General features: G+C 32.8%; 1 protein-coding gene across 1 annotated transcript in view; it reads right to left on the reverse strand.

Moving 5' to 3' along the window:
- The window catches only part of LOC108914511 (esterase E4-like), a 67,084-nt gene that overhangs the window by 1,046 nt on the left and 41,043 nt on the right, over nt 1–24,995 (reverse strand). Inside the window, exons 4-10 of the mRNA XM_018720331.1 lie at nt 20,258–20,420; nt 13,779–13,964; nt 12,042–12,244; nt 9,266–9,440; nt 8,973–9,163; nt 8,751–8,913; nt 6,103–6,232 (exon numbers count right to left, since the gene is read on the reverse strand). Coding sequence (XP_018575847.1) covers nt 6,103–6,232; nt 8,751–8,913; nt 8,973–9,163; nt 9,266–9,440; nt 12,042–12,244; nt 13,779–13,964; nt 20,258–20,420 — 1,211 coding nt within the window. The remainder of the gene's footprint in view (nt 1–6,102; nt 6,233–8,750; nt 8,914–8,972; nt 9,164–9,265; nt 9,441–12,041; nt 12,245–13,778; nt 13,965–20,257; nt 20,421–24,995) is intronic.

Consider the following 24,995-nt stretch of genomic DNA (forward strand, 5'->3'; position numbering starts at 1 on the left):
TAGTGACCCGGGTCATCTAGATCAATCATTATGATGACCCGTTCTGCCCATTCATGCGGCTGAGCCACCTGCAGTAGCGAGAGCGGTGACATCAGATGATTATGATATATTTTATTGGCTCGTTATTTCCATCAGCTGCTCGATTTTGTTTAGTAAAATAAAAACAGTTTTATTCTCTCATGTCAAGTGAATTATTATGTGAAAAATAATGTAGACTATAGGATTTAGTAGATATTTAGATACCTATCTTTCTACTAACTTACCTTGCAACCTTTAAGGATATATTTTATTTACTTAAATCGTGTTTTTTTATTTTTTGATAAGTGGATATAAATACATTTTTTTAAAGATTTACATGTAAAAATATAATTTCGCTTATTTTAGAACTTTTTAATCTGCTTCTTCTTTCTGAAACAATTTGTCCCGTTTTTGAGAAAATGCGCTCGCACGGAACAGATGTTGCCGTAATACACAACCGTCTCTGCACTAATGCATATAATTTTGGATATATATTTTTCCTTTCATACCACCACAGCAATGGATCTTCATGTCTATCTATTAAAGATTCAGCCATGTATTTATCTATTTCCAATATAGCTGCCGCTGTGGGATTACTCGGGACTCGGATTTGATTCACTTTTTCATCAAACGACTTCCATATGGAAGACTTCTGACGACTATCTTTTGATTCTTGCAATTGAACATTTTTATTTGTTTCTTCTGATATATTCACATTGACGCTTTCATCTCTAAATAATTTAATTTTTGATTTCAGTAATTCTACTGCATTATTTGCTTTATTTATGTCTCTGAAACCGTATTTTTTAAAGCGCGGGTCCAGTAGAGTCGCTTGTGCCACAAGTTCATTATTTTCTAAATTTTCGGCTATTTCCTTCAGGTAAATTTCCAATATTACTTGTAATTCTCTTAACGGTAAAGTTGCTTGAAATTCTAATAGATGGTTTCCCATAGCACTAACAAATAATATTATTTTTGAAATAGATACATTTTTTTCAGCGGATATGTCACACGTTACGTCATTAAAAATCTGAAGAATAGATATTGCATGCTTTGCAATGTCCCAATCTGTAGGGCTCAATGTGATTTCGTGCTGCAATATGGCTAAAGTGGATATAATAGCATCTCTTCTTCTGCATAATCTCTCGAGCATATCCAATGTCGAGTTCCACCTGGTGCACAATCAATTTTTAATTTCAATACTTGCTGTTGCATTTGCTCTTGAGTCTGATTTAATTTTGACAAGGCATGGGAACTTCTTTTAAAAAACTCCCACGATTCTTCTAAATTTATTTAATGTAGGCTCAATTTCCCTGAGGCCTCTCTGAACAATCAGGTTAATCGTATGAGCAAAGCCACCTAAATGACGCCAATTGCCTTGCCTTATTGCCGCAACAATATTGTGTGCATTGTCGCTAACCACAACAGAAATGTTATTTTGAATTTCCCAGTCCTCAAATTTTTTTTTAAATTCGCATAAATTTACAGCAGTATGACGTTTATCATAAACGACGCAATCTAATAAATTGGAACATAGTTTCAATTGCCCATTAGAATCATCACACCAATGGGCGGTTATTGCTACAAAATTTTCATTGTTTATGGAAGTCCAACTATCTGTTGTTATACACACTGCATGTGACTGATTAATTTTCAGTTTAACTGCCTCTTTAGCTTTATTATAAATATGCGGTAATAAACTATTTGTGACTGTTTTGCGACTAGGTAGTGAATATCCAGGACATAACATGTTAACAAATTTTTTGAATTCTATGTCTTCAACGATAGAAAAGGGCTGGTATTCTTTTACTACCATACGTATTAACTGTTGATCAAGAAGTTTTGATTTATTAATAGAAACCGGCTTGGCACTAACTACAAAATTGTCCATAACCTCTTGTCTTTTACGTTTTGACGATTCTAACTCTTTCGGTTTCCGACTAACAGGATTTACATTATCATTAGATGGACCTGGCTCATTTGTCGAAATTTCTTCCGAAATGACCCCAGTTTCGTCCGGTATAAATTTATCTCTAATAATTTTGATACCTATAAAATACGACATAAACATGTATTTATAAAATTAAAAAGTATAAATAATTTACCAAAAGATTACATTTTCCTTTACTATCTGCCTCTTCAAAAGAAAAGTGATTCCAAATTTCACTTGTTTTTCTAAATGATATTTTATAATACAAACGATTAGCACTACGTTTTACCACCACAAAATAATAAGAGTTCTCTAACTGTGAAGTGAAGACTGAAGCAATAAGACACCACAAGTCAAGATATGCGCCTACTATAATACATGACGTTATGTTACATATTCTAACACATGCAACATAGCGTCGCATATCTTGTATCAATGAAATTATTCTTATTAATTGTTAACGAAACAAATTAATAAATATTCGTTGCTTAGATTTATTAAATTACGATTATAATTATAAATAATAAATACCACACAGCAAAATCAACTGCGGTTTATTTTATATTTTATTATTTATTGGCAAAAACAAAAACTTCCAATGACAAAGTTTGTTGGACAGTTATGGTGACTTAACAATTTTAATATAATATTATTATGGATATATCGCCGATATTCTTAGAAGAATTAATTAGAGAGTTTGTTTTTTGTTTTGCCTTTGTGATTGATTAGATTAGTCAAATGTCGGAACGGGCAAGCTGCTTATAGCTACAACCTACAACTAGAAACTGGAGACTACTCGTAGACGAAGACGTATGGCATACATTTATTAAACAATAAATATAAGTATGTTTTATATATATTTTTTTTAAATTAATTACAATATTATTATTACAATAATGACCATAATTATTGATGCTTAGAAACACATCTGTGTTTCATCATGGGACAATGGAAATACTGTCAAGTTTTGACTAGCAATTACTGTCATGTTATGTATGCACACAACAATTTTTTTATTTAGGTACTCTTTTTTAGATTCAAAAGGTTCAAGAAAACATAAAATATACCTATATAACGGCCTTATGCTTATCTATAATGTAATATACTATTATATTTTATTTGTGTCAATTGTGTCAAATAAAATATTACTACTACTAAAGAACTGCTCTTTTTTGCGATGTATGCAAGTAACATCGAAAGGCAAACATCGATATTGGAATCGATGTTTCGAACTTTCTAACATCGATGACAATTGACAAACCATTGAACATCGACAGAAAAACATCGATGCTTTCCAAACATCGGATATTATCGCCCAGCACTAATACCCCAGATTCTAATACAGTCCCACAACCAGAACCGTTCAGTCAACGTTGGATCCAGAACGAAGCGACCGACCCGACGACCCGGGATCCGGATCATAGATTCGGCTCATTGAAGAGACCCGGATCCGGTGACCCGAATCCTAAAAATGACCCGTTTTGCCCTTCACTAGTGACACACTGTCGGACTCGCGCTTGCTCCGCGCACTGGTTTGTCCCCACTCTCCGTCTCCCTCGCGGGCACTTAAACATTAGTGTATCACGCAGGCATACAGTACGTTTGCAGAGTTTTTAACATAGAAGATAATATCATCTGTACATATAGAACAAAACTCTGAAAAAATTTTGAATATACAGATGGGAAAACATTTCTAAAGGATTACAAAAACATATTAATGAAAAATATAGTATTTTGTTGAGATGATACAGTAGTTAGTTAACTATCCTTAGTGAAAATAGCTAGTCTAGCATAGCACCGTTCGTAGTCCTTTTATAAGTTTATTAATATTTAGAATACAATTTACTAACAATTATCAATATTTTTAGATTCTATTTACTTATTTTTTAATAAGAATGACATAATTATCACTTTGGTTTATTACGATTGTCCATCTTCATTTTTGTCGGTCATTCCATAGATCATATTCGAGCTTCTCTTTTTTTTTAACATAAAAACATAAAACACACCACAGAAATGAACCCCCAAATCCGAAGCCAAAAGCTGTGTGGAAGGGGGCTACACTTGAAAAAACGCTGACAAACACCCATTATCTATCGACATTGCCAGTGCCGACGCCAGGGATCGAACCCGTACCAGAATAGGAAGTATGGCCGAGAAATGCTTGCCACCGCATGCTCGACCGACTACGCTACCGTGTCTCTTTCTTTGTTCGAGTATTCGAAGTTGGCATCTTGAACTTGAGATTAAGTCCTCTGGCTGATATTTATACAGGGTGATAGGGTGATTGGGGTGGAACCCCCAATATTCTGAGGAGGTGTTCAGGGGGCAAAAGTGAACAGAAAAGCCTAATAAACATATGGTCAAATTCGACGGTTTATGAGATGCAATGAAAATCTCTTTATTGCGAAATTTGTTATTATTTGATATTTTATTCTAAATATGGCAGAGCGTAGCCCGGGTGTAAGTACATTGCAACCTGTCTCCAAATGAAGCAAACTATGGCATGGGAAACCATTCGCAAAAATGGTTTAAAACCGTTCCATATTCAGCGTGTCCAGAATCTGCAGGAAGGTGATAATGATTTGCGGTTGCATTTTTGCAATTGGATAAACGGAAACCGTACACTTTACAAATACATCACGTTTACTGATGAGGCTCAGTTCGCTCTTGATGGAGTAAAAAATAATTGTCACAATGAACATCGTTGGTCAGATGAAAATCTGTATGCCACGGTGGAAAGTAACTTTCAGCATCGATTCAATGTTAACGTGTGATGTGGTATGTTTAATAATCAATTAATTAGCCCAGTTGTGTTAGAACATCGTTTTACTGGAATCTGGTATCAGTTAGATCCATCACGTATCCTGTATTTGATATGTGTTCTGCAACTGTTAATTTTTCTACGTTGGTATTAGTGGAAGTTGCGCTCATTTATCCTCGTACTAGCGTGTTTTCCTGTATGCCCAATTTTACTTTTCCGTAAATTCACCGGAGTAGATTGTTCCATTTGGGAAAAACTGACCCCGTCTTCTGGAGGTTCTGTAGAGAATACATCCTTTATCCTTGTATATAGGACAGATAATTCATTATCAGATATTCTTATTTTTTCTTGTCTTTAGATGTCCTTCTGATGGCTTGTTCGATATTCCTGACCGGTATCCAGTTCCTTTAAGAGCAATCGCGAATTTTGTAGTTCTTTGTCTAAGTGTTCCGGCTCGTAAATAGCATGTCCTCGATGTACCAATGTGTTGACCACCCTGTTTTTAGAAACAAACTGGTTGGTGACGAGACTCATAGTTCAGATATCTATCTATAAAAGTTTGCTTTCTGTATAAACACTGTGTCCTAGAATGTCTGTCGCCTTGATTTCAATGGACTTGACGATCATAAAGACGAGGATGAGAATTTAGTAGTCAGTAGTCAGTTTCACGGACAAATAGAAGGATCAGTTATGAATCAGATCAGTGTGAATTGGCTTTCTGTAAACGCAGTGCCGTATAGTGTCGTATTGTTTTCTCTGGACTTGTCTTGACTTGGTGGACTTTCTTCTTCTTTAGGCATCAGATTCATAGACAAGTAGAAAGAACAGTTATGAATTCACCCTCGTTTCCAGCTTGAGCAAATATCTACATAGATTCCTTCGAGAGGAAAGCTTCTAAAGCTAGTAAGTTGATTCAGATAATATATTGATATACATTTATTATCTAGCCCATAGGTATAAGAAAAGAGGATTCTTGAATCACATAAATGGAATACCTATATCTGGACATGGGGGAACTAGGACACCGAACAAATAGATTCTTCTGAAGAAGAGAGCGATGTGTTTCTAAAAACATCAAGAAATTTGACACCCGATGCGGAAAGGCATTGGCGGAAAATTTTAAGGCACGCCCCTACCGCGGTAAATTGTTACAGTAGATAATTTCCTTCGAATTCCATCTCAAAAAATATTGTACAGACCATTGTGAATTTGAGTGCAATGTGCACCGTCAAATTTGTCTACGCGTCGAAGAGGCCTGTGCCTAAGATCACTAGGACAACCTTTTCTTTTATTGGGTGTCTTTTTTCAACCTGTGATCCACAAATAGCTAAATCCAGTACAATACTTCCAATCGTGATAAGATAATTTTTAATAAAATATGTATATTTACCCGTAAATTGCAAAGTTGGTCCATAAGTTAATAATGACTTCGCTCACGCAGATATCGTTCTCGGCCACCAATGGAGGTATCAATCCAGGAGAATTAAATAAATATAGTAAGTCGTCGCAATGGGATACACCTAAAATTGTAACCAGAAGTATAAATAAATCAAACGCAATAAACGTTACAAGTTTAACAAAAATCAACGAGGTTACTACAAAAATAATTTGTAAATATAATTCCGAAAGTGAAAATTAATTTCTACACCTTTCAACCTCCTGACTTTTAAAAATCTAATAAAAGTTATCGACTATTTATTTATTCTATTTGAAAGAAAACAATACTATTGTCATGTTCCCATAAATATATTTTTGTTCATACATCGCATTATTTTGTAAAGAATCTAATAACTCGAAAATGGAACACATCACTGGAGAATAACAACAACATTTTTTTCTTCCAAATAGACTAAATAATAATTAATAAACTGTATCAATTTTTTTATGTAGGGACGTAGAAATTCTACTGAAAAAAAGCAGGTTGTCACCCTAAATCTCTGCCAGTGGACTACATTATTTATCACTAACTATACAAGTTATAAATCGTGCCTAACATAGATAGTGCAACAATCAAGTGATTCCAAAGAAAAATCTGCGGAATACTACGAAATAAGTTTTGGAACTTCAACCCCCTCTACCTTGAAGTATTTTAGAAAAAAACTTACAATAATATTAGACTTTACTATGACTTACAATATTCAAAATTGTATACCTATACAGGGTGTTCCAGAATAACGTGTAAAACGGAAGACCGTGCAAAGATTCGTGGACTCAAAATAAGCAGATTTAGGCTAATTCAACTATATTCAAAATCGCTTCGTTTGGCCGCTAGATGACCTCAAAATTCGTGAAAATTTTTTGAATTTTGTAAATAACTCGAATACGTATTATTCGATTTTGATTACTTTTGTAGTGTGACTTTTGCTTTCAATTTACACATTGTTATACAGAGTGTTCTTTAAAACTTACAACTCCTACAAAATTGATTTATGATGTCCATAACTTTTTCCTCTTTCGTCCAATAATGGCAACTATTTTTTATTTGATAGGTGATATCATTTAAACGTTCTTTGGCCTCCTGTAGAATTTTGATTAAATGATCGGTTTGGGTACAAAAAAATATTTTTTAAATGTATACATTATATTGTTTTTAAAGTATTAAATTTTTTAGTTTTAATTAAATTTATTCACTATTTGAGCGTACAAAGAAACGTCATAAGCACTGCGGTAATTAAGTGCCTTAATGGTTTCGGACGTTTTGGAGATATCGACCTCCAAACAGTCCTCAATCAGTAAAGAACACTTACTTACCTTAATACTTAATATACTATTTTTGTAATTTACTGTCATTGTTGGCAGAAACAAGAAGTTGATTCCAGCAATGGTTTTTTTTTATAATTTTTTGGCTTTGTTAATACCAAAGGTATAGCAAATAGTTATTTACACCATAAAGGAGGTAAGTATTATCATTGTATAAGTATTTACTTATACAATGGTATTATTGACCAGTACAGGACGATTCTGCGCCCGAGCGCGAGTGGAGCGAGGGTTGGCAATAGAGTAGGAGCTCGAGAAGTCGAAAGTGCGCTACGGACGAGCATATAGAAATTTCAAAGATGGTGCCAGAACAAAAATTCTGGTGTTTCTGAAATGTCACTGTTAGCATAATTCATGGAGAAGTCAAGAACTTTAAAGTCACCGGCGAGTTTTTGGAGTGAATACTCAATGATTAAGTCAACTATTTTCATAGAGGAGAACGTGGATATATCAATTTACTTTCGACGACAATTTCAAAAATTCGATTACATTATTGTAGTTACAATTCCAGATTCTAAAAATAGTATGTCACGTACGTTTACAATAAATTACTTCTCGTCTGGGTTCTGTTTCTCACCGAGAAATTGTCAAGAAATATATCAAGATTAGATTACAACCAACCAGTCGGCAAGAATACCCTTTATATGGTTCCTAATAAGATTGCACAGTTTTTGAAACTAGAACATCCTGAAACATATACAGGCCATTTATTCCGAAGAACATCGGCAACGTTACTGGCTAATACAGGAGTTGATGTATTAGCAATCAAGAGACATGGTGGGTGGAAATCAGCCACAATTGCAGAAAGTTATGTTGATGACAGTTTAAGTAACAAAAATTAAATAGCCAACAGGATTCTTTACAATGACACTTCAACTCCAGGTTCTAGTAGTACGTCGCATCATGCTGTTTTAATATTTAATGTCAGATAATATTGAGCCTCTGGTGACTGAAATGGAGCGGTCAAATCATTTTGAGAAAAATGTGGCAATTAGTAAACGCGAGGGAAATAATTATCCAGATTTTATATATGTTACTAAATGTAATAACAATAACTGTACAATTACTATAAATATTGATTCATAATAATTAATAAAATGTAATGTTCATCAAATATTTCTATTTATTTGTTCATAAAATATGCATTTATAACTCGAAATCGCTTTTTTCCCTAGGGAGGGAAGTTACTTCACTTACCTCCCGTTGTCCATAGCAACTTCCACTTCTACGGTAAAATCCACTTACCTCCTTATCAAATTGTAATTAAAAATTAGAGCTTACCCCAATCAAAGTTAATATCTTCTAAAGTTGCTGAAAAGAGATTCCCATAGGAATATAACCCTCTGTAATCAAAGTTGTAAAACCAAATTGGCTGATGCCCTTTTGTGGATTGAAGAACAGCTGACTGGTAAGTAGAGTATGAAAACGCCCTATCAGTATACAACTGTAAGAATTGTAAATAAAAATATCGAAATGTTAACGAATTTCAGTACTGTTCCTCACATTTATTAATCCCTGAACGCTTTGTGCATCTGATACATCAACGTAACTTTTGTTGTTAAGGAAATACTCAGTTATATCGTTGTACAAACTCTGTGGATTTGTAGTACTCGCCGAAAGAAGAAGTAAATCTGATAAAACTCTGGGAAAATTATTATTCAAGGTTTCTCGCTGAACACTTTGTCGAAGAAGTGCTACAAAAAATATATATTTTTTAAGCGACAGAAGATTAGTCAAAACTAATTGTTATTCTATATTCTCTTCTATAGGAGACATTTGATATTTTATTTACTCACCTGACGCTTTTAGTATACCTTCGTCTTGAACCACACCGATAATCCAGGGGACATGGCTAAATTCGTTTGCTTGTATGTACTCTATTGGTAATTTTGTGATAAACGGTTCAGGATTTGTCTCAGTTAAAGTTTCTGTAACTGATGTGTACGCCGTCAATGGATCTACAAAAAATGTCTAAAAACAAAAAAATATTACTTTATTATAAATGGTATTGGTAGTGAGAAATTAATTTATCAATATATTAGCGACTTATTTCAGGCGAAATTAAACTATTTTTTTCAGAAACTTTCTCATCTAAATCATATTAATAACGCCAAAATTCCAAAAAAAGTTAGATTAGTATAATCAAACGAAACCATCGATATAATACTCAGAAAATAATCGAACTTTATTTTTTAAACTTTATTATTAATTTTATACATTATTGACCCTCATCTTCTTCAAAGTACTCCTCTCCCCTATTCACACACTTTTTCCAGCGATGTTTCCATTTCGCGAAACAGTGCTGGATAGTTCCATTTGATATGTCCTTTAAAGTCGCTGACGAATTTGCTTTGATGTCACCAATAATCTGAAAACGGCGCCCTTTCAGCACTGATTTTAATTGCGGAAATAAGAAAAAATTGCAAGGAGCCAGGTCTGGCGAGTAAGGAGAGTGAGAAAAAAACAGTAATCTGATTTTTGACACAAAATTGACTAACTGGCAAATCTGAGTGTACGGCCGCATTGTCATGGTGCAAGAACCATGAGTTGTCTCGTCACAACTCTGATCTCTTTTTGCGGATTTCTTCAAGTAACCGTTGTAAAACGTCTTGAGAGTATACACTGTTTCACCTTGAGACAAGGTTCAAAATGTATAATTCCATTAAAGTCGAAAAAAACAGTGAGCATCACTTTGACATTGGATCGAGACTGACGTGCTTTCTTGGAACGTGGAGATCATTTTCCAATAAATTTTGCTACAACTCGATGCATGTTCAATTTTTCAGTCAAAATTTCTTGGAATTATTCAATTTCTCTGACAGTAATCGGCGATTTGCAAGTACCAGATCTTTGACTTTCATCAGTTGAAGTTGAAGGCTTTCCTGGTCGAGGATCATTGTCAATTGACTGACGACCACTTTTAAATCATGAATTCATGAAAACCATTTAACATTTCGTATGACCCAAAGCATCACCTCTCTAAGCTTGTTTCAAAAGTTCAACGTTTCTGTGAAAGTTTTCCCCAGTTTCATGCAAAATTTTACGTTGCATCGTTGTTCCAGAAAATCGCACATTTCAAAAATCGTCACTACACTTTGCACTCAAAGAACAATATCACGAAAACTAAATGAGGTATCAACAATTCAAGAACATGTGGCCACAGAGGAGGTTATGCGCAACGCAATGCTGCCAACGGCATATCACTAAATATCTCCGTTAGCGCGTAATTCCAAATGTTCGTTTTTTTTCTGAACAGACCTCGAATTCCTATGTGAGACCGACTAAATACATATTTTTTAGTGAAAAGACGTTCATAGTATTCGAATTCAAATTTTTAAATAAAATATTACTTTCATACTAACCCATACAATAACTATATTAGAAAAAGGACAATTTAATTGTAACAACTTAAAGTACAAATCTACCGTTTTATTGAAGCAAGATTTTATTTTAACATTGATTTTAATTTTAAAAGATTTCAATCTATATCAATAATTATTAATTACACAATGAAGAAACTTATAAAGATTTTTGTAAACCGTGCCTGTTGATTTTTTATAAAATATTAAATAACGCCGTAATGATACAGTTTATACAGGGTAATTCAGTCATAATGTCATTAATTTTAACCACGTATTCGGAAGGCTTAATAAAGATAGAAAATCGCAAAAAAATTTTCGACTTTTAAAAATGAAGTTACCATGGGCTTCTCTTCTTCTATTAAACCTTTCTTTCTATTAAACCTTATGTGAATCGAACATTTTCCAGATTATCATTTGACAGCAGCCTACTACGTTATTTTACATATAAGCTATTAGTAAATTTCGCATTTTTTCATAGAAATGAGATTTCATGAAAAACTAATGAATTTTGGTATAGGAGCAGATATAACAAAGTTGTAGAGAATTTAATTCTGCATCTCATGGTATGAAAATATACAGGGCGTTGCATTTAAAAAAATCGAGATTTTTAATTTTTCAATTGGCAATTCTAACATGATATTTTGGTCACCCTGTATAACGCAGGCCAGTTTTTGGAGCATGATTCGGAAGAGTCATCCTTACTAAACATCTGATAAAAAAATGGACTTACTAACTATTAGTATAACTTGTCAGTATCAGAAAGTGTAAATAACCAATATCGACTAGAAAAACCTTTTAAGCGAGATACCTCAAAAACTGTGAATATTTGAATGGAACTATTCTACACAAAGTACCCTTTATTTTTTATGTAGAATCCGAAAAAAATATAAAAAATGTGTGTTTCCATTTAAAAAACCAAAGTTGGTGTATGTCCAGGAAAAGTGGAACACCCTGTATAGTTGAATATATTTTTAATTTGTACATTCCGAGAAATGTGGCAACACAGTAAAAAGAAAAATTCCTCATTTTAACATAGATATTGGACTTTCCCGCACTAGTGGGACACGCTGTATATGAATACGCTTTATACTCCTTAATATTTTAGAAAGTGTATGAAATAGATACAACTCTGGCTTTTATTGTTAGGAAGAACAGCGCTACAAAAGAAATAATCACTAATAACCAAATATAAAATTATTATTTTATTTACCTTAAAGAGATCCTGACTTTCGACAAGGTCTTGAGCTGGAACTTTTCTTAAGCATTCTATAATTTTAGAACTATTACCGATGTAACCGTCGCAATTAACAAATTTAGCTTGGGCAGCAAGAACAGTTTTCTGGGCTTCATTCGATGGGGTTGCCCAAAGTGCTAAAGCTGAACCGCTCTGGGATATTACTCCTCGGAACAAACCTAAAGAGACAAAAAACATCAAGCAAAGAACATCCGAAATTTTTATTTATTTCAGAATTATTCTTAGACTAGTACATTGTTATCAGAAAATATTAGATTTTACTAGAGCCATGTTGCTTTCTATATCCAATAAGTGAAAAATGCTTCATTAAAAAAAAAATAATGAAGAATAACTATCTAAAGATAAAGATAAAAGATAAATATAGAAATCAATACTTTTTTCTTACACGACACCCTGTATTTAATATACAGGGTGTTTTCAAAAGAAGTAGCACAAATGGCAGGTACTGGTGAATCTACAGCTAAAAAGAACACGTTTTGCATAAAAATTACCTTAGTAAAATGTTCACCCATTAGGAGATAGAGCTTCCCAAAGTTTCCAGAAAAATATGGAATAGTGGCTGTAATTTGAAAAACCAAAAAAAGGTATAATAGTCAAATTTTACTCAAATTTTCAACTAATTCATGTGCCATTTTCCTCGCGTTCAGTCTGTATTGTCGAAGTATTCTTTCTACTATTGAGAAAATTCCTCTGTGGGGTAGGTGATTCGAATGCCTCTGCGGCACAGTTTTTTCGACATTAAAAAAAAATTGTTGCAGCATGTCAACATATACATCATTAGTAAAATTATTTGTCATAATTCTTCCCAAGTTATCGTAAAAAAATAAAATTATTAAGTAGCAAATACAAGGAAGCACTCGCAAAAGTCACAATGTCAGAAATTAGTATTACAGCAGCCTACTTATGCGAATGATGGTGAATTTAATAGTTTTAAAGCAAAAAAGTGAGAGAGGTAAAAATTTTTAAATAAACCAGCCCATTGATACACATTTTTATTTTATTTTCTTTTTAGATGTAGATTCAGTCGTACCATTTTCCTACCTTTTATGAAAACACCCTATATGGTAAAATACGATATAGTAAAAAAATGTAACATAAACATAATTTTCAAATTTCAACATTGTATATCTCGAAGACTTCGGACATTTTTTCATAGGAATTAATTAATTAATTTTGTTCAAATATTTTAATTTTACAACTTAATTTTGTTATGGGGTAGAGATAATATTTAATATCTTGATGTAAAAATTTATTGCCTGATTCAATAAAATAGTTATTTTTCTATGAAGTCATAGAAATTATCTATTACAGAATGTGGATATAAACTTCTGACTGCTAAGAGATAACTCTCTATTGACCACGTGTTAATTAATTACGTCAATCCTCACATAAATCAATAAAAATGATATACTTTTGATAGGGAATTTCATTTAATACGATAATCCATGTATTTAAGAAAATTAAACCAGGTCTTTAAATCGAAATTATATATGTACATAATATCTATGGTGTTATTTCAATTCATTCAAAGATTGAAGTATTGGTTCTTTTTAAGTAATGTAATAGCAGTCATGAAAACAAATTACATTAGTACATCATATTTCCAACATCAAAATACGAGTAATATTAAAAATAAAATTATCTTTGCAGTTTCAAGCAAAATATTATAATAAAACTTTTTGAGATAAATACCTTTAGAAAGTGGACTAATCATATGAAGATGTGTACTTCCTCCTCCAGCGCTTTGTCCAAAAATTGTGACCTTTGATTTGTCTCCACCGAAAAAGTGAATGTTTTCCTGGACCCATCTTAAAGCCGCCACCTGATCTTTAAACGCGTAATTTCCTGGAGCTTCATCGTCAAGAGTTGTTAAAAAACCTGTATAATATTTGCAAATTATGAATCTAAGTACTATTGAAGATGAAAACAGAAAAAAACGTGTTTCAGTTTCAATCTAAAACAAAATTAAATAGTTCTGATTACGTTTTTTCGGTATTCTCTTCATATGCATGGGTTTAGCCTCATTTTTATCATTAATTATCCAATAGGACAAATACAGAGTCTTCATAAACGTTTACAAGTAGTTACCAGTAGTTTGAAATAGTAATTTTATTCCCTACGCGTTGCCAATTAATTAAATTCTGCTAAAATTAAAAGTTACTAAAACAATAAGATCAAGACTACGTTAAACCGCAACATTTCGTTCTACCGCCTTATGATTGGTGTATTTTTTTACGACATTTCATTCAAGCAATCAGCGATCGGATTATCTCAAATGTAGACGCAATGGTTTGTTACTGTTTATTGTAACGAATCATTATGACCGATAACGCTAAACTGACATTTGTCCATCTTTCAGTGGCGTCCGTCGCCCGTGTCTGTTTTCGTTTGTGTCCATTTGCTGCCTCCGTTTTATTGTTTCTTTTGCTTCGCTATTAAATCGTACAAATTTCAAATCTATCAGTTGTTTTCACAGCTACTTATGTCATTTTGACGGAATTTCCAGACGCAAACATTGAATATGATACTTCCTTAAACCAGAAATATGCTATTGTCAAAAGATTTGAAACGAAACACTGCATTTGCAAAGGAAAATCTACGCACAGACCAACTGTATTTACAGAAAATATCATCGATAATATAAAGCAACAAATAAATCAAAGTCCGTTTCAAAGGTGTCTGCTCAAACAGGTAATTTTTTTTGCTAGTTCGTGCAAATATTCTCAAATTTAATTTCTGTCTCTAAAATATTTTAACTTGAATTAGAGATTAGATTGAAGTTTATATCCTAAAATTTTAATTTTTAGGCTTTCAGTAGGAACATGTCATAAAGTTTTAAAAAATAACTGCATTTACACCCATGCAAAGTAACTGTTGTATAGGAATTATTACTTCCCATAGACTATGGAAGACGATTACAGTAGTGTTAGTGGTATATACATATATAGAAAACATGAATAATAATTTGTTGGACTTGTCGTTCTTCACTGACGAAGCAAGGTTTCACATATCAGGTTATGTAAATAGACAAAATTACAGAATCTGGGCCGCAGAAAATGCTCATACATTTGTAGAAACTAGTTTACATCCTTTAGAAGTAGGTGTATGGGCACATATCTAACCCATATGCGACACTCCTTTGATAATGTACAGATGCCGCCGTTGACCTTGTCCATTTAAACTGGATGCTAAACGTTGCCAGATTGGGCAATAAAAATTGATATCTGAAGAAAGTGTGTGGCAGTTCGAAATATTGAATGAGCATGAACGTAAAATGCTTACACCTACATTTATCACAATCTTCAATTAATTAATAAAGTGCCTGTCTAAACGGGATGAAAATTAGACAACTAATGTATTAAAATAAAATTGGTAAGTGTTTATTAATTTTATGTTGAAATAAAATACCTAATAACAAATTACACATATTTAATTTTACATTTTTTATATTAGGAGTTCTACTAAAATTTTTATTAATAGATTTTATGTGGTAGTAAATTCGCAGAATTACAAGTTACTTTATTAAATAGTCCAAAGGAAAATTTGGACAGGGATGTTGAACTGGAGGTACATCTTTACAAAAATTATAAATGGTGTTTCCTGGGTAGTTACAAATACAATTATCAATCAAATTTGTTAGTTAACTGAGTAATGAATATAGAAAATATGTCATTTTAGGAATAGTAAACTTCCAAAAGATGTTACACTAGTTATGTAAATTTGAAATCATTTTATCCATGCAATATTAATTCTGGGCGTCCACATTTTTCTATCGACATGTAAAAGAACAATTTATATTATAAAAATGTAATATTAAAACAGTTTTTATAAGAAATTTAAGATTACCTATATAAAAAGTAATAATTATACAATTAATTGCTCTTCTTTAGGAAAGCGAAAAAAATGTATGTTTTTATTTTCTTTCTTGCATTTCCGATACTGATTTAGACATTCTTTGTAACTGCAAATAATTGTTAATGAAAATACCAAAGTTTTAAAAATAAATAACAATAAATCCACTGTAAACAACTTTTTTAAACACTCCAATACAGCTAACGGCAACAATGTTTACCAAATGGCTATTATATGACTTATACAATTATACTTAAAAAAAATCACGCGGAGATAAAATATGTTCGGAAGTATTCAGGCTTCATCGGTAATGTATCTAATTCGCAGATAAAAACCGTTCATATGAGTAACATCATTTTATGGACAAAATAATCAAACATTCTATTTTACTCTACAAAATTTATATATCTTTAAAGTTTTGTATTTCATATTTATTCTGTTTATTGCCGAAGAAATACATAATAGTAAATCTGAAAATATCATCTTACGTTGTCACACAGCTGTTCTGTTTGGAAATACGCATGCGTTCAGTCCCTTTAACTTGAATGTATCTCCATTCGTGTTGCACAAAGTAGCTCTATCTCTCTAAGTGTCGCATATCGATTTCAAGAAGACGTATAATAGAGCCTATATTTTTTTATGAAACTATAAATGATGAAATCTTATTTTAGAGCAATTTTTAGCAGTTACATGATGATGAGTTNTAATTGTTAATGAAAACGCCAAAGTTTTAAAAATAAATAACAATAAATCCACTGTAAACAACTTTTTTAAACACTCCAATACAGCTAACGGCAACAATGTTTACAAAATGGCTATTATATGACTTATACAATTATACGTAACAAAAATCACGCGGAGATAAAATATGTTCGGAAGTATTCAGGCTTCATCGGTAATGTATCTAATTCGCAGATAAAAACCGTTCATACGAGTAGCATCATTTTATGGGCAAAATAATCAAACATTCTATTTTACTCTACAAAATTTATATATCCTTAAAGTTTTGTATTTCATATTTATTCTGTTTATTGCCGAAGAAATAATAGTAAATCTGAAAATATCATCTTACGTTGTCACACAGTTTGGAAATACGCATGCGTTCAGTCCCTTTAACTTGGATGTATCTCCATTCGTGTTGCACAAAGTAGCTCTATCTCTCTAAGTGTCGCATATCGATTTCAAGAAGACGTATAATAGAGCCTATATTTTTCTATGAAACTATAAATGATGAAATCTTATTTTAGAGCAATTATTAGCAGTTACATGATGATGAGTTACAAGTAATTTACTTTCAACAAGATGGGGCGACCGCACATACTGTTTGCTTTTGAGCAACAATTAAATTTTTGGAAGAATTTTATGGTAATCGATTGATTAGTCAAGGGTTGTGGCCAGCGAGGTTAAATTATTTTTTCTTTGAATATCTGAAAAATACTATTTTTAAAACAGCAATGCAGCACAACAATGAAGAATTAGAAGCAGAAATTATTCGAGAAATTAACAATGTAACATAACAGCAACAGCAAAACGTTATGAAAATATGGACAGGAGAGTAAATTTGTACATAGGACATAGGACATAGGACATAGGACATAGGACATAGGAAGGACATCATTTTGGACATAATTTCTAATGTTTTTATCGCAAATATGGCAATGTAGCTTACTAATTTATGAATTTGAATTTATTTTATATTGCAATGTAACTTTTTCGTACTGCTATTTTATCTTTAATAAAAAGTAAACTGTCCATTATTTGTTTTACTCTGTACTTAAATAAAAATGTTATAGGTTCACATCTAGTTCTTTTTGTTTCATAGTAAAAATTTACAATTTGTTCATTAACAAGTGAAGTTTGATATTTTGCTCCTTTTAATAAAGGTAAAAGCATTTCAACGAAAAAACAAAAGTACGTTTCGAAAGTATCTGATACTAAATTATATGCATTAAGTTTAATATCGATATTTTATGTCAATCAATTATAAAAACAACTTTATTTAATTACATGTAACCCCTTCAACCACTCCACTGAGGCTTAGGGATTTTCATTTGATCTTACCAACCCTGAATTGTTGGTAGCCCATGCTCGACGGTCACGTGGCTTGTAAGCATTTATGAAAGGTCTGTACAAAAGCGGAACTCCACCAAACGACATTTGTCGGCGACAGCGTTTTCGACATTTGTTGTACGTGTAAGATACACACTTATGCAAGTCGGCCGACTCGATAATAACAGTAGTAATAGTAATAACAACAATAATAACCCCTTATTCTAATCTCAATGAATAGCTTAGACGACCAGACGTGGAACCAGAGATCAGAGCTTGAAGCACAGGTGTCTTGTGTTAAACAACAAAACAGTGTTTTATAAATGTGGTGTTTATTTAGAGAGTTGTTTAGAATTTATCAAAATTTATAGAGAAGCCTATTTCTTTGTCAAATTATTGAAATATTATACGAGTAGTAATAAAAAGGAAAAGTACGCAATTGCGTACGAAAACTAATAGCAAAACTGAACCAAATGCAAATAAAAGAATAATATAAAGTGAGAAGTTCCAAAAACTTTGGTTTTTTAATGTTGTTTCACAAATAACTGATGTCGCAATTAAATTCTAATCGGACATCTTATTATAGGATTTGGCTTGTGAACAGTAATTTTGTACTCCTATTATTCCATTTTGTACTCACTGATCAACTTGCTTGCTCGACAAAATTTCGACAAATTATAAACGTCTGGGGCTGTGATATACTGTTTCATCTCTTAATCTCTTCCTTCGCTGGTTTTAGTACATCCCCTATGTCTACCTCTTTAGTCTTTGGTTATCATAACATCCACTTTCAGTAAGTTCTTTTCACCGTGTTCGATCTGTCCCAATATTTTTATACCGCTAATTAAAAATTTATAAATCGACGACAAAAATTTGTATGTGTGTCGAGGAAACTGACTAAGCATACTTGACTATTTAACTTGCACGAGTCAAGTCGGTCAACTTGCATGAGTAACATTCAGATAGATATAAAATATCTCCGACCTTTTATGTCGACAACCAAAGTTGCTAACAATGTTTCAAGACAATACGTTAAAGGAATCATTCCAGTTTGCTGATAATTGGTGTGGATGCGTATACATATCTGGAAGGAAGTTCTGTATACTTTTAGCCCCAGATATTCAAAATTTGGGGCAGTATGTACTTCTAATTGGAAGTCGTACTGGTTGCGCCGCATCAGCCACGACGATTCTGGAAAGTCTCACAAGCTTTCATAGCTCATCCAGATTAGATATGGCGCTAAGATTCGACATATTAGGTAGATCAATTCTTTCGGGGGAGAAAGAAAAAAATAGTATGTATCTGCAAAGAACAACATATAATGTCCAAAATCACGCCGCACTGTGTTTTGACATATTTTGACAACACACATAACTATAATAGAACAAAATCAATTGATAACAATCTATTTGACCACTAGACTAATGCATGACAATGCACTGCAGTGATATGACAGTAATGGTTACCATATTTTAAAAGATATTTGACCACAAACTTATTGTAAAAGCCAAATATGACCCATTTTTGTCAAATCAAATATCTCAAAATGGGTATTCTTTAATTTTGTTCATTTTTATAACATTTTAAAGAACACATTTTTCTCTTGTTTTGCTTTGGTACCTCGACGATTAAGGCAAGAAAAATGGCATTGAATTAGATTGTTACTAATGCATGCTGTTCTATAGTTATGTGTTGCTAAAGTATGGCACAAATACAATGCAACGTGATTTTTAAGCCACTTTGAAATTAAATTGTGAATAATATCTTGTTTTTTAAACATTCATACAAATTTCATCTTGCTTACTTGAAAAAGTTGATCTAATATATGGAATTTTAACACCGTACCTAATCTGGATGAGCATGTGAACTTTTCAGAATTGTCGCGGCTGACGCAGCGAAATCAGTAGAAGCTCCAGTCAAATGGATTTGCTGCCTCAAATATTTGATATCTGGAGCTAAAACTTTACTTCCTTCCAGATATGTATACACATCCATACTAATTTTTAGTAAAATTGGAGATAATTGAGTGGGGAACCCTAGGTCACTTGACAAGGAATGACCCAGACGTAAATAACATTGGCATAAATATTTTACACTCATCTCCATTACGCTAACACGTTGCTCTACTGATTCGTTGAACATGAAAAACAAACATTCTGATGAAGTAAAATGAGTAAATATTCCGTGACATTGTCGCCGATGGAGTCCGATGGTTTTATTGGAGTTCCATCTTAACAAACGCCATAAATAATTTTATATAGCCTTTTTACCTAAAACTCCTAAGCGATAATTGAACGTTACTAATACCACATCTTTTTCCAATAAATATTCAGGCCCTAGATAATCGCTGGTTCCTCTTCCAGCAAAGAAACCACCCCAGTGAATGAATACCATTACGGGGAGGAGCTGTCCCTGATAATTTTGATATCCAGGCTAAAATGAGGTATTAAAAAATTAAATGAGTCAGTCTTTTAACTGAAACAACTGAATACAGACAGCGTGTGATTTTATTTTGTGATTCTATTGAAAATTAAAAAAATACAAGGATCACCCATAGCAGAAGTTTTGATTTTAAACAACAATTATTTAACGTATGTCAATTAAAAATTCGTCTCTAATAAAGTCATAACCTTGGCATTTTGAAACAAATAAGCTTCTACTCGTAGTAATAAATTTTTTTTATACATTTTCGACCTTTAATACACACACACAAACATAACTTGCAATTCTCAATTTCTCAGAAATAGACCGCGATATATTTTATTATACTGCTGTAATATATATTCAGCATATTGTTACATTCAGGGCCGTTTTAAGGGGGGCGAGGGGGGCTACGGGGGATGGAGCTCCGGCAAGATCTGGCAAAATGAACTTTAGCTTTTTTTTATAATCGAAATTTTATATCGCGTGACGGTTTTCTTTTTTATTTTGAAAGAGGGTCTGCGTTGAGTTTATAGGCCCAGGCCTCACCATAGGTCCTGAATACATTCGAAAGCATGTCTTCACTTGCCAAATATTCACCAAGCCTATTTATATTTGTATTTGGAGAGATATTTGTCACGTGCTCATGTTTCACAACAAATTTATGATGATACAATAATTCTATAGTTGTCCCAAAATTTATATTTGGTCAAATAATCTGGAAATATTTGATACATTTATGTTTAATAAATATTTGGAGAGTGACCGCATTCTCAGTATTTTATAAAAAGAGATATCTCAAGGACATTTAAATAAAGGGGACTTATTTATTTACATTTCTAGATGAAGCCTGGTCTATTCACAGTCTAATTGTATCATTGTATCAGCTGTATAATTATACTGGAAATGTACTTAATATTTTTATCGCAATTTTCATCACAATTGTGAAAATTATTATTATAGGGCAGTATTATTAAGTTATGCATACAATATTGTTAAATTCTGTACATATTAAACTATTTTTCATTTTTCATATTTGCCATGTTTGAAGACTTGGCAACTACTCAATAATTTGTAGCGTGTTCCTCGTTCGTTCTGCCGTGGTTGGCAGAATATGGCGTCTCTTGTTAGAAAATAGTTGTGATTTTAGTAAGTGAAACGTGATTAGTGTTTATACATGTATTTTGGATAAACTTTTAAGGTGTGAATATGGTTAGACAGTGCAGAATTTGTAAGAAATTGGATTATAAACATCCACATCAGCTATCCTTCCACAGGTAAGCATGCTTGAAGGTGACTTTGGAATGTATATGCAACTGTGGCCATTGTCGTGCGTGTGGGTAACTTTTATTTGAATAACGGTAAAATTTTATAAATCTGACTTGGTATTTTTTTAAAATTTTTGCTGAAATAGTAAGAAAACAATAATATGAACCACGTTTGGCCATTAAAATCAAAGGAAAATGCTGCACCACAAATAATAAGTTACAGACATTATTTATATTTAATATATTTATAGGTATTTCAATGTTATCCCTTATACCCAACATTACAAATTTTAATCATTCATCATTTTCATTTTCCTCTACGACAAAAACCTTTTCAAAAATATATTTACAATTTTACTAAATGCACGAGCATAAAAACTGAATAAATACAACAGCAAAAATATGGTGGTGGTTCACTTATACATAAAAATACCGAAGATGCAATCAACTGAAAGTTGCATTCATTCAACCATTTGATGTTTTCCTTTGGGAATATATTTTTGTCTCACTGAAAATTTGCCTCAGTATTCTAAAAGTGAAATGTGAACGTTTTTAGGATGCTTGGGGATGGTGCAACAAGAAAGAAATGGTTACAGTTATTGGGATTCCAAGAAGTTATAAAAATTTTATATATATTTATTATAAAAATACTGAGTAACTGTTGAAATATATTGACTTAGGACTATAAAATATTTTATTTTGACCCATCCAAAATGTACGGCAATGGAGATGTAATCGCGCACATCAGTTGGATGAAAATAAAGCCCTCTGCTTTCCCCTTGTCTAGCTTCACCCAACATATGAGATAGACTGTGACATGCATAGTCCCCTTTATTTAAATGTCCTTGAGATATCTATATTTTTACTTGTATACATTTTCATAGAACTTTGCAATTCGTATTTTTAGAATTTTTTCGCTAATTCCTGTTTGTTCAGCGGTAATGCTTAAACTATAACCAAACCTTTTCGCAAAAGAACGGAAATAAGGAAGTATCTGATATACGTTATAAAACCTGTGAAATGGAAACTAATTTACTTCCCGTTAAGCTGTTATGGCGAGGGTACACATCAAATATAGAAAGTCTGCAAACAGCAACAAAATTTACAGAGTTTATTATCAACAGTTAACTTCTAGATTTGAGTTGAAAAACAACATAAGGAGGAATAATTAATCGAGTAAAGTCTAAATTATTGTAGTAGATATTAGAATATCGTACTAAAAGATATTTCAAATTCAGATTTTATTATTGTATGAAAGAAGCGGAGGGAAACCAATTTGAATAATAATAATAATAATAACATAATTTTGTTTTAAGTTTTAATTGAAACACCCTGTATATTGTAATATCTAAACTGAATCGGAAAGCTCAAAAAAAGTGAAGGTACTTGTTCTACTTCTATATAAAAACTAATTTGTATTTCAAAAACAGTCTACTGAACTTATAATGTTACTACAGAATATTTTTCAAAGCAAAGAAAGAAATTTTATCATAAATTAGTTAAAAATTAGTGAAATAATTATATCTACGCAAGAAACCGAAACCATTGAAAAATGTGGGCTTAGTTTTGCCTGGAAGACGGTGGTATCCAGGAAAGTTTTTCACCAATCCATCAGGCAGAGCTTTTCGCTATTTTGATGGTGTCAACTAAGGAGGAGGTAAGCCACTGTGTAGAGGAGAGAATTATTATCTGCTCCGATAGTCAGATCGCGCTCAGAGAGGCTAGCTCCCCGAGGACAAGACTCGTGCTTGTTCAGGAGTGCGAAGATGCTCTGGAGTTACTGGCCAGAGGAAGAGCGGTAGAATTAGTTTGGGTTCCGGACAACATGGGTATCCTGGCAACGAGAGAAGAAACCAACTGGCTTATCTTGGGTCCAAGGGCTCTGAACCAATCCTCGGAATAATACGAGGTGCATTAACAAGGCCCTTTTGCCTATCAAACAATAGGTCAAAATTGGAGGATGATCTAAGACGGCTGCTAAGTTCTATTCGAAGAACCTTAAACTAAATGGTGGGGGTCCTGACAGGCCATTGCAGACTAAGGAGGCATTTAAACTTAGTAGGAATTGAGGACGGCTCGAAATGTGGAGAAGGGGAAGATACCCTTATCCATCTTCTAGGACACTGTGCAGTCGGGAGGTTAAGACCTGAGGTCTTTGGTACCGAAGAGTTGCAAGGGGATGAGGTGAGGGACCTATCATGAATCAAAATACTGGCATCAGGTAGGTTCGAGAATGGTCAGAGGCAGACAATGGGTGATGGGACGGCGGGGTAGGCAAAAAGGCCCACTTGTAGCCTAATTGCCAGGCTGAGGCTGCTCCAATTTACTACTACTATTACCTTACTAACAAAAACAATATTTAGCTCATTTTTAGTATATAGATGATCCTAGTAAAACTCGTTAAGATTCGCTACCGTATTTTGATATGGTTCACAGTATATTAGCCCGTATATTATTCATGAATCAAATCTTCTAAAAAACAGTTGTATGTGTTGTGACATTATCAAGTGGTTCGCCCTGTATTATTTATAATGTACTCATAAATAAGGTGCATAAGAGGCTAAATATGTTATATTTTTTGTGTGAGCTATTGATATTTCTCTAGATTTAGTTTCATCATTATCATAATAAAATTTCAATGTGCAATTCGAATGCTAACAATATTTCCCAGCATATAGCGATAAGTTTTTGTAAGTATAAAAAGAATCTCGCAAAATAAAGACACAGGCGATTCGCAGTGAGAAGTTGGCCGTTAGTGTGAAACCTTATAAGATCTAAGGTAATAACAATAATACATTATATTTAATAGATATTCACATCTAATTTTGATTTGAGTAATATGTTTATAACATTTCCATCTAGATCAAATAAAGCAAAACTATATATATTGTAGGTTTTTAATTATACCGAGAAAAGAAACAAAAACAAATTACTATCACTGCTTTTGCTTTGGCGAAGATTTAGTAGCCAGACACCACCAGCCACACTAAAGAAGTTGATCATATTTGCCTCTGTAATGCAGAACTTAAAGAGTAAATGGAACTAATTCTGAAGCCACACCAGAGAACAGCCATTTTTCTTATAAATGTACTACTGACGATGTCCTTGTAAGGTACCAATTCCCTGTGAATGAGTGAGTACATTTTCCTCTTTTATCTCTTGGGTTTCACCCAGATTATACTGAGCAGCATCACTGTCTTCTCCAGCAAAGGATCACCTAGAATTTAAATCTTATAAGCCTTAAGAGCACGTGAAGAACGTTAATAAATTTACCTTCGCTTTTAGAATATTCTTGTCATTTTAGTCTGTAAGTTTGTCA

Source organism: Anoplophora glabripennis, unplaced genomic scaffold (genome assembly GCF_000390285.2).
Source record: "Anoplophora glabripennis isolate ALB-LARVAE unplaced genomic scaffold, Agla_2.0 scaffold848, whole genome shotgun sequence".
In the NCBI taxonomy this organism is placed as follows: Eukaryota; Metazoa; Arthropoda; class Insecta; order Coleoptera; family Cerambycidae; genus Anoplophora; species Anoplophora glabripennis.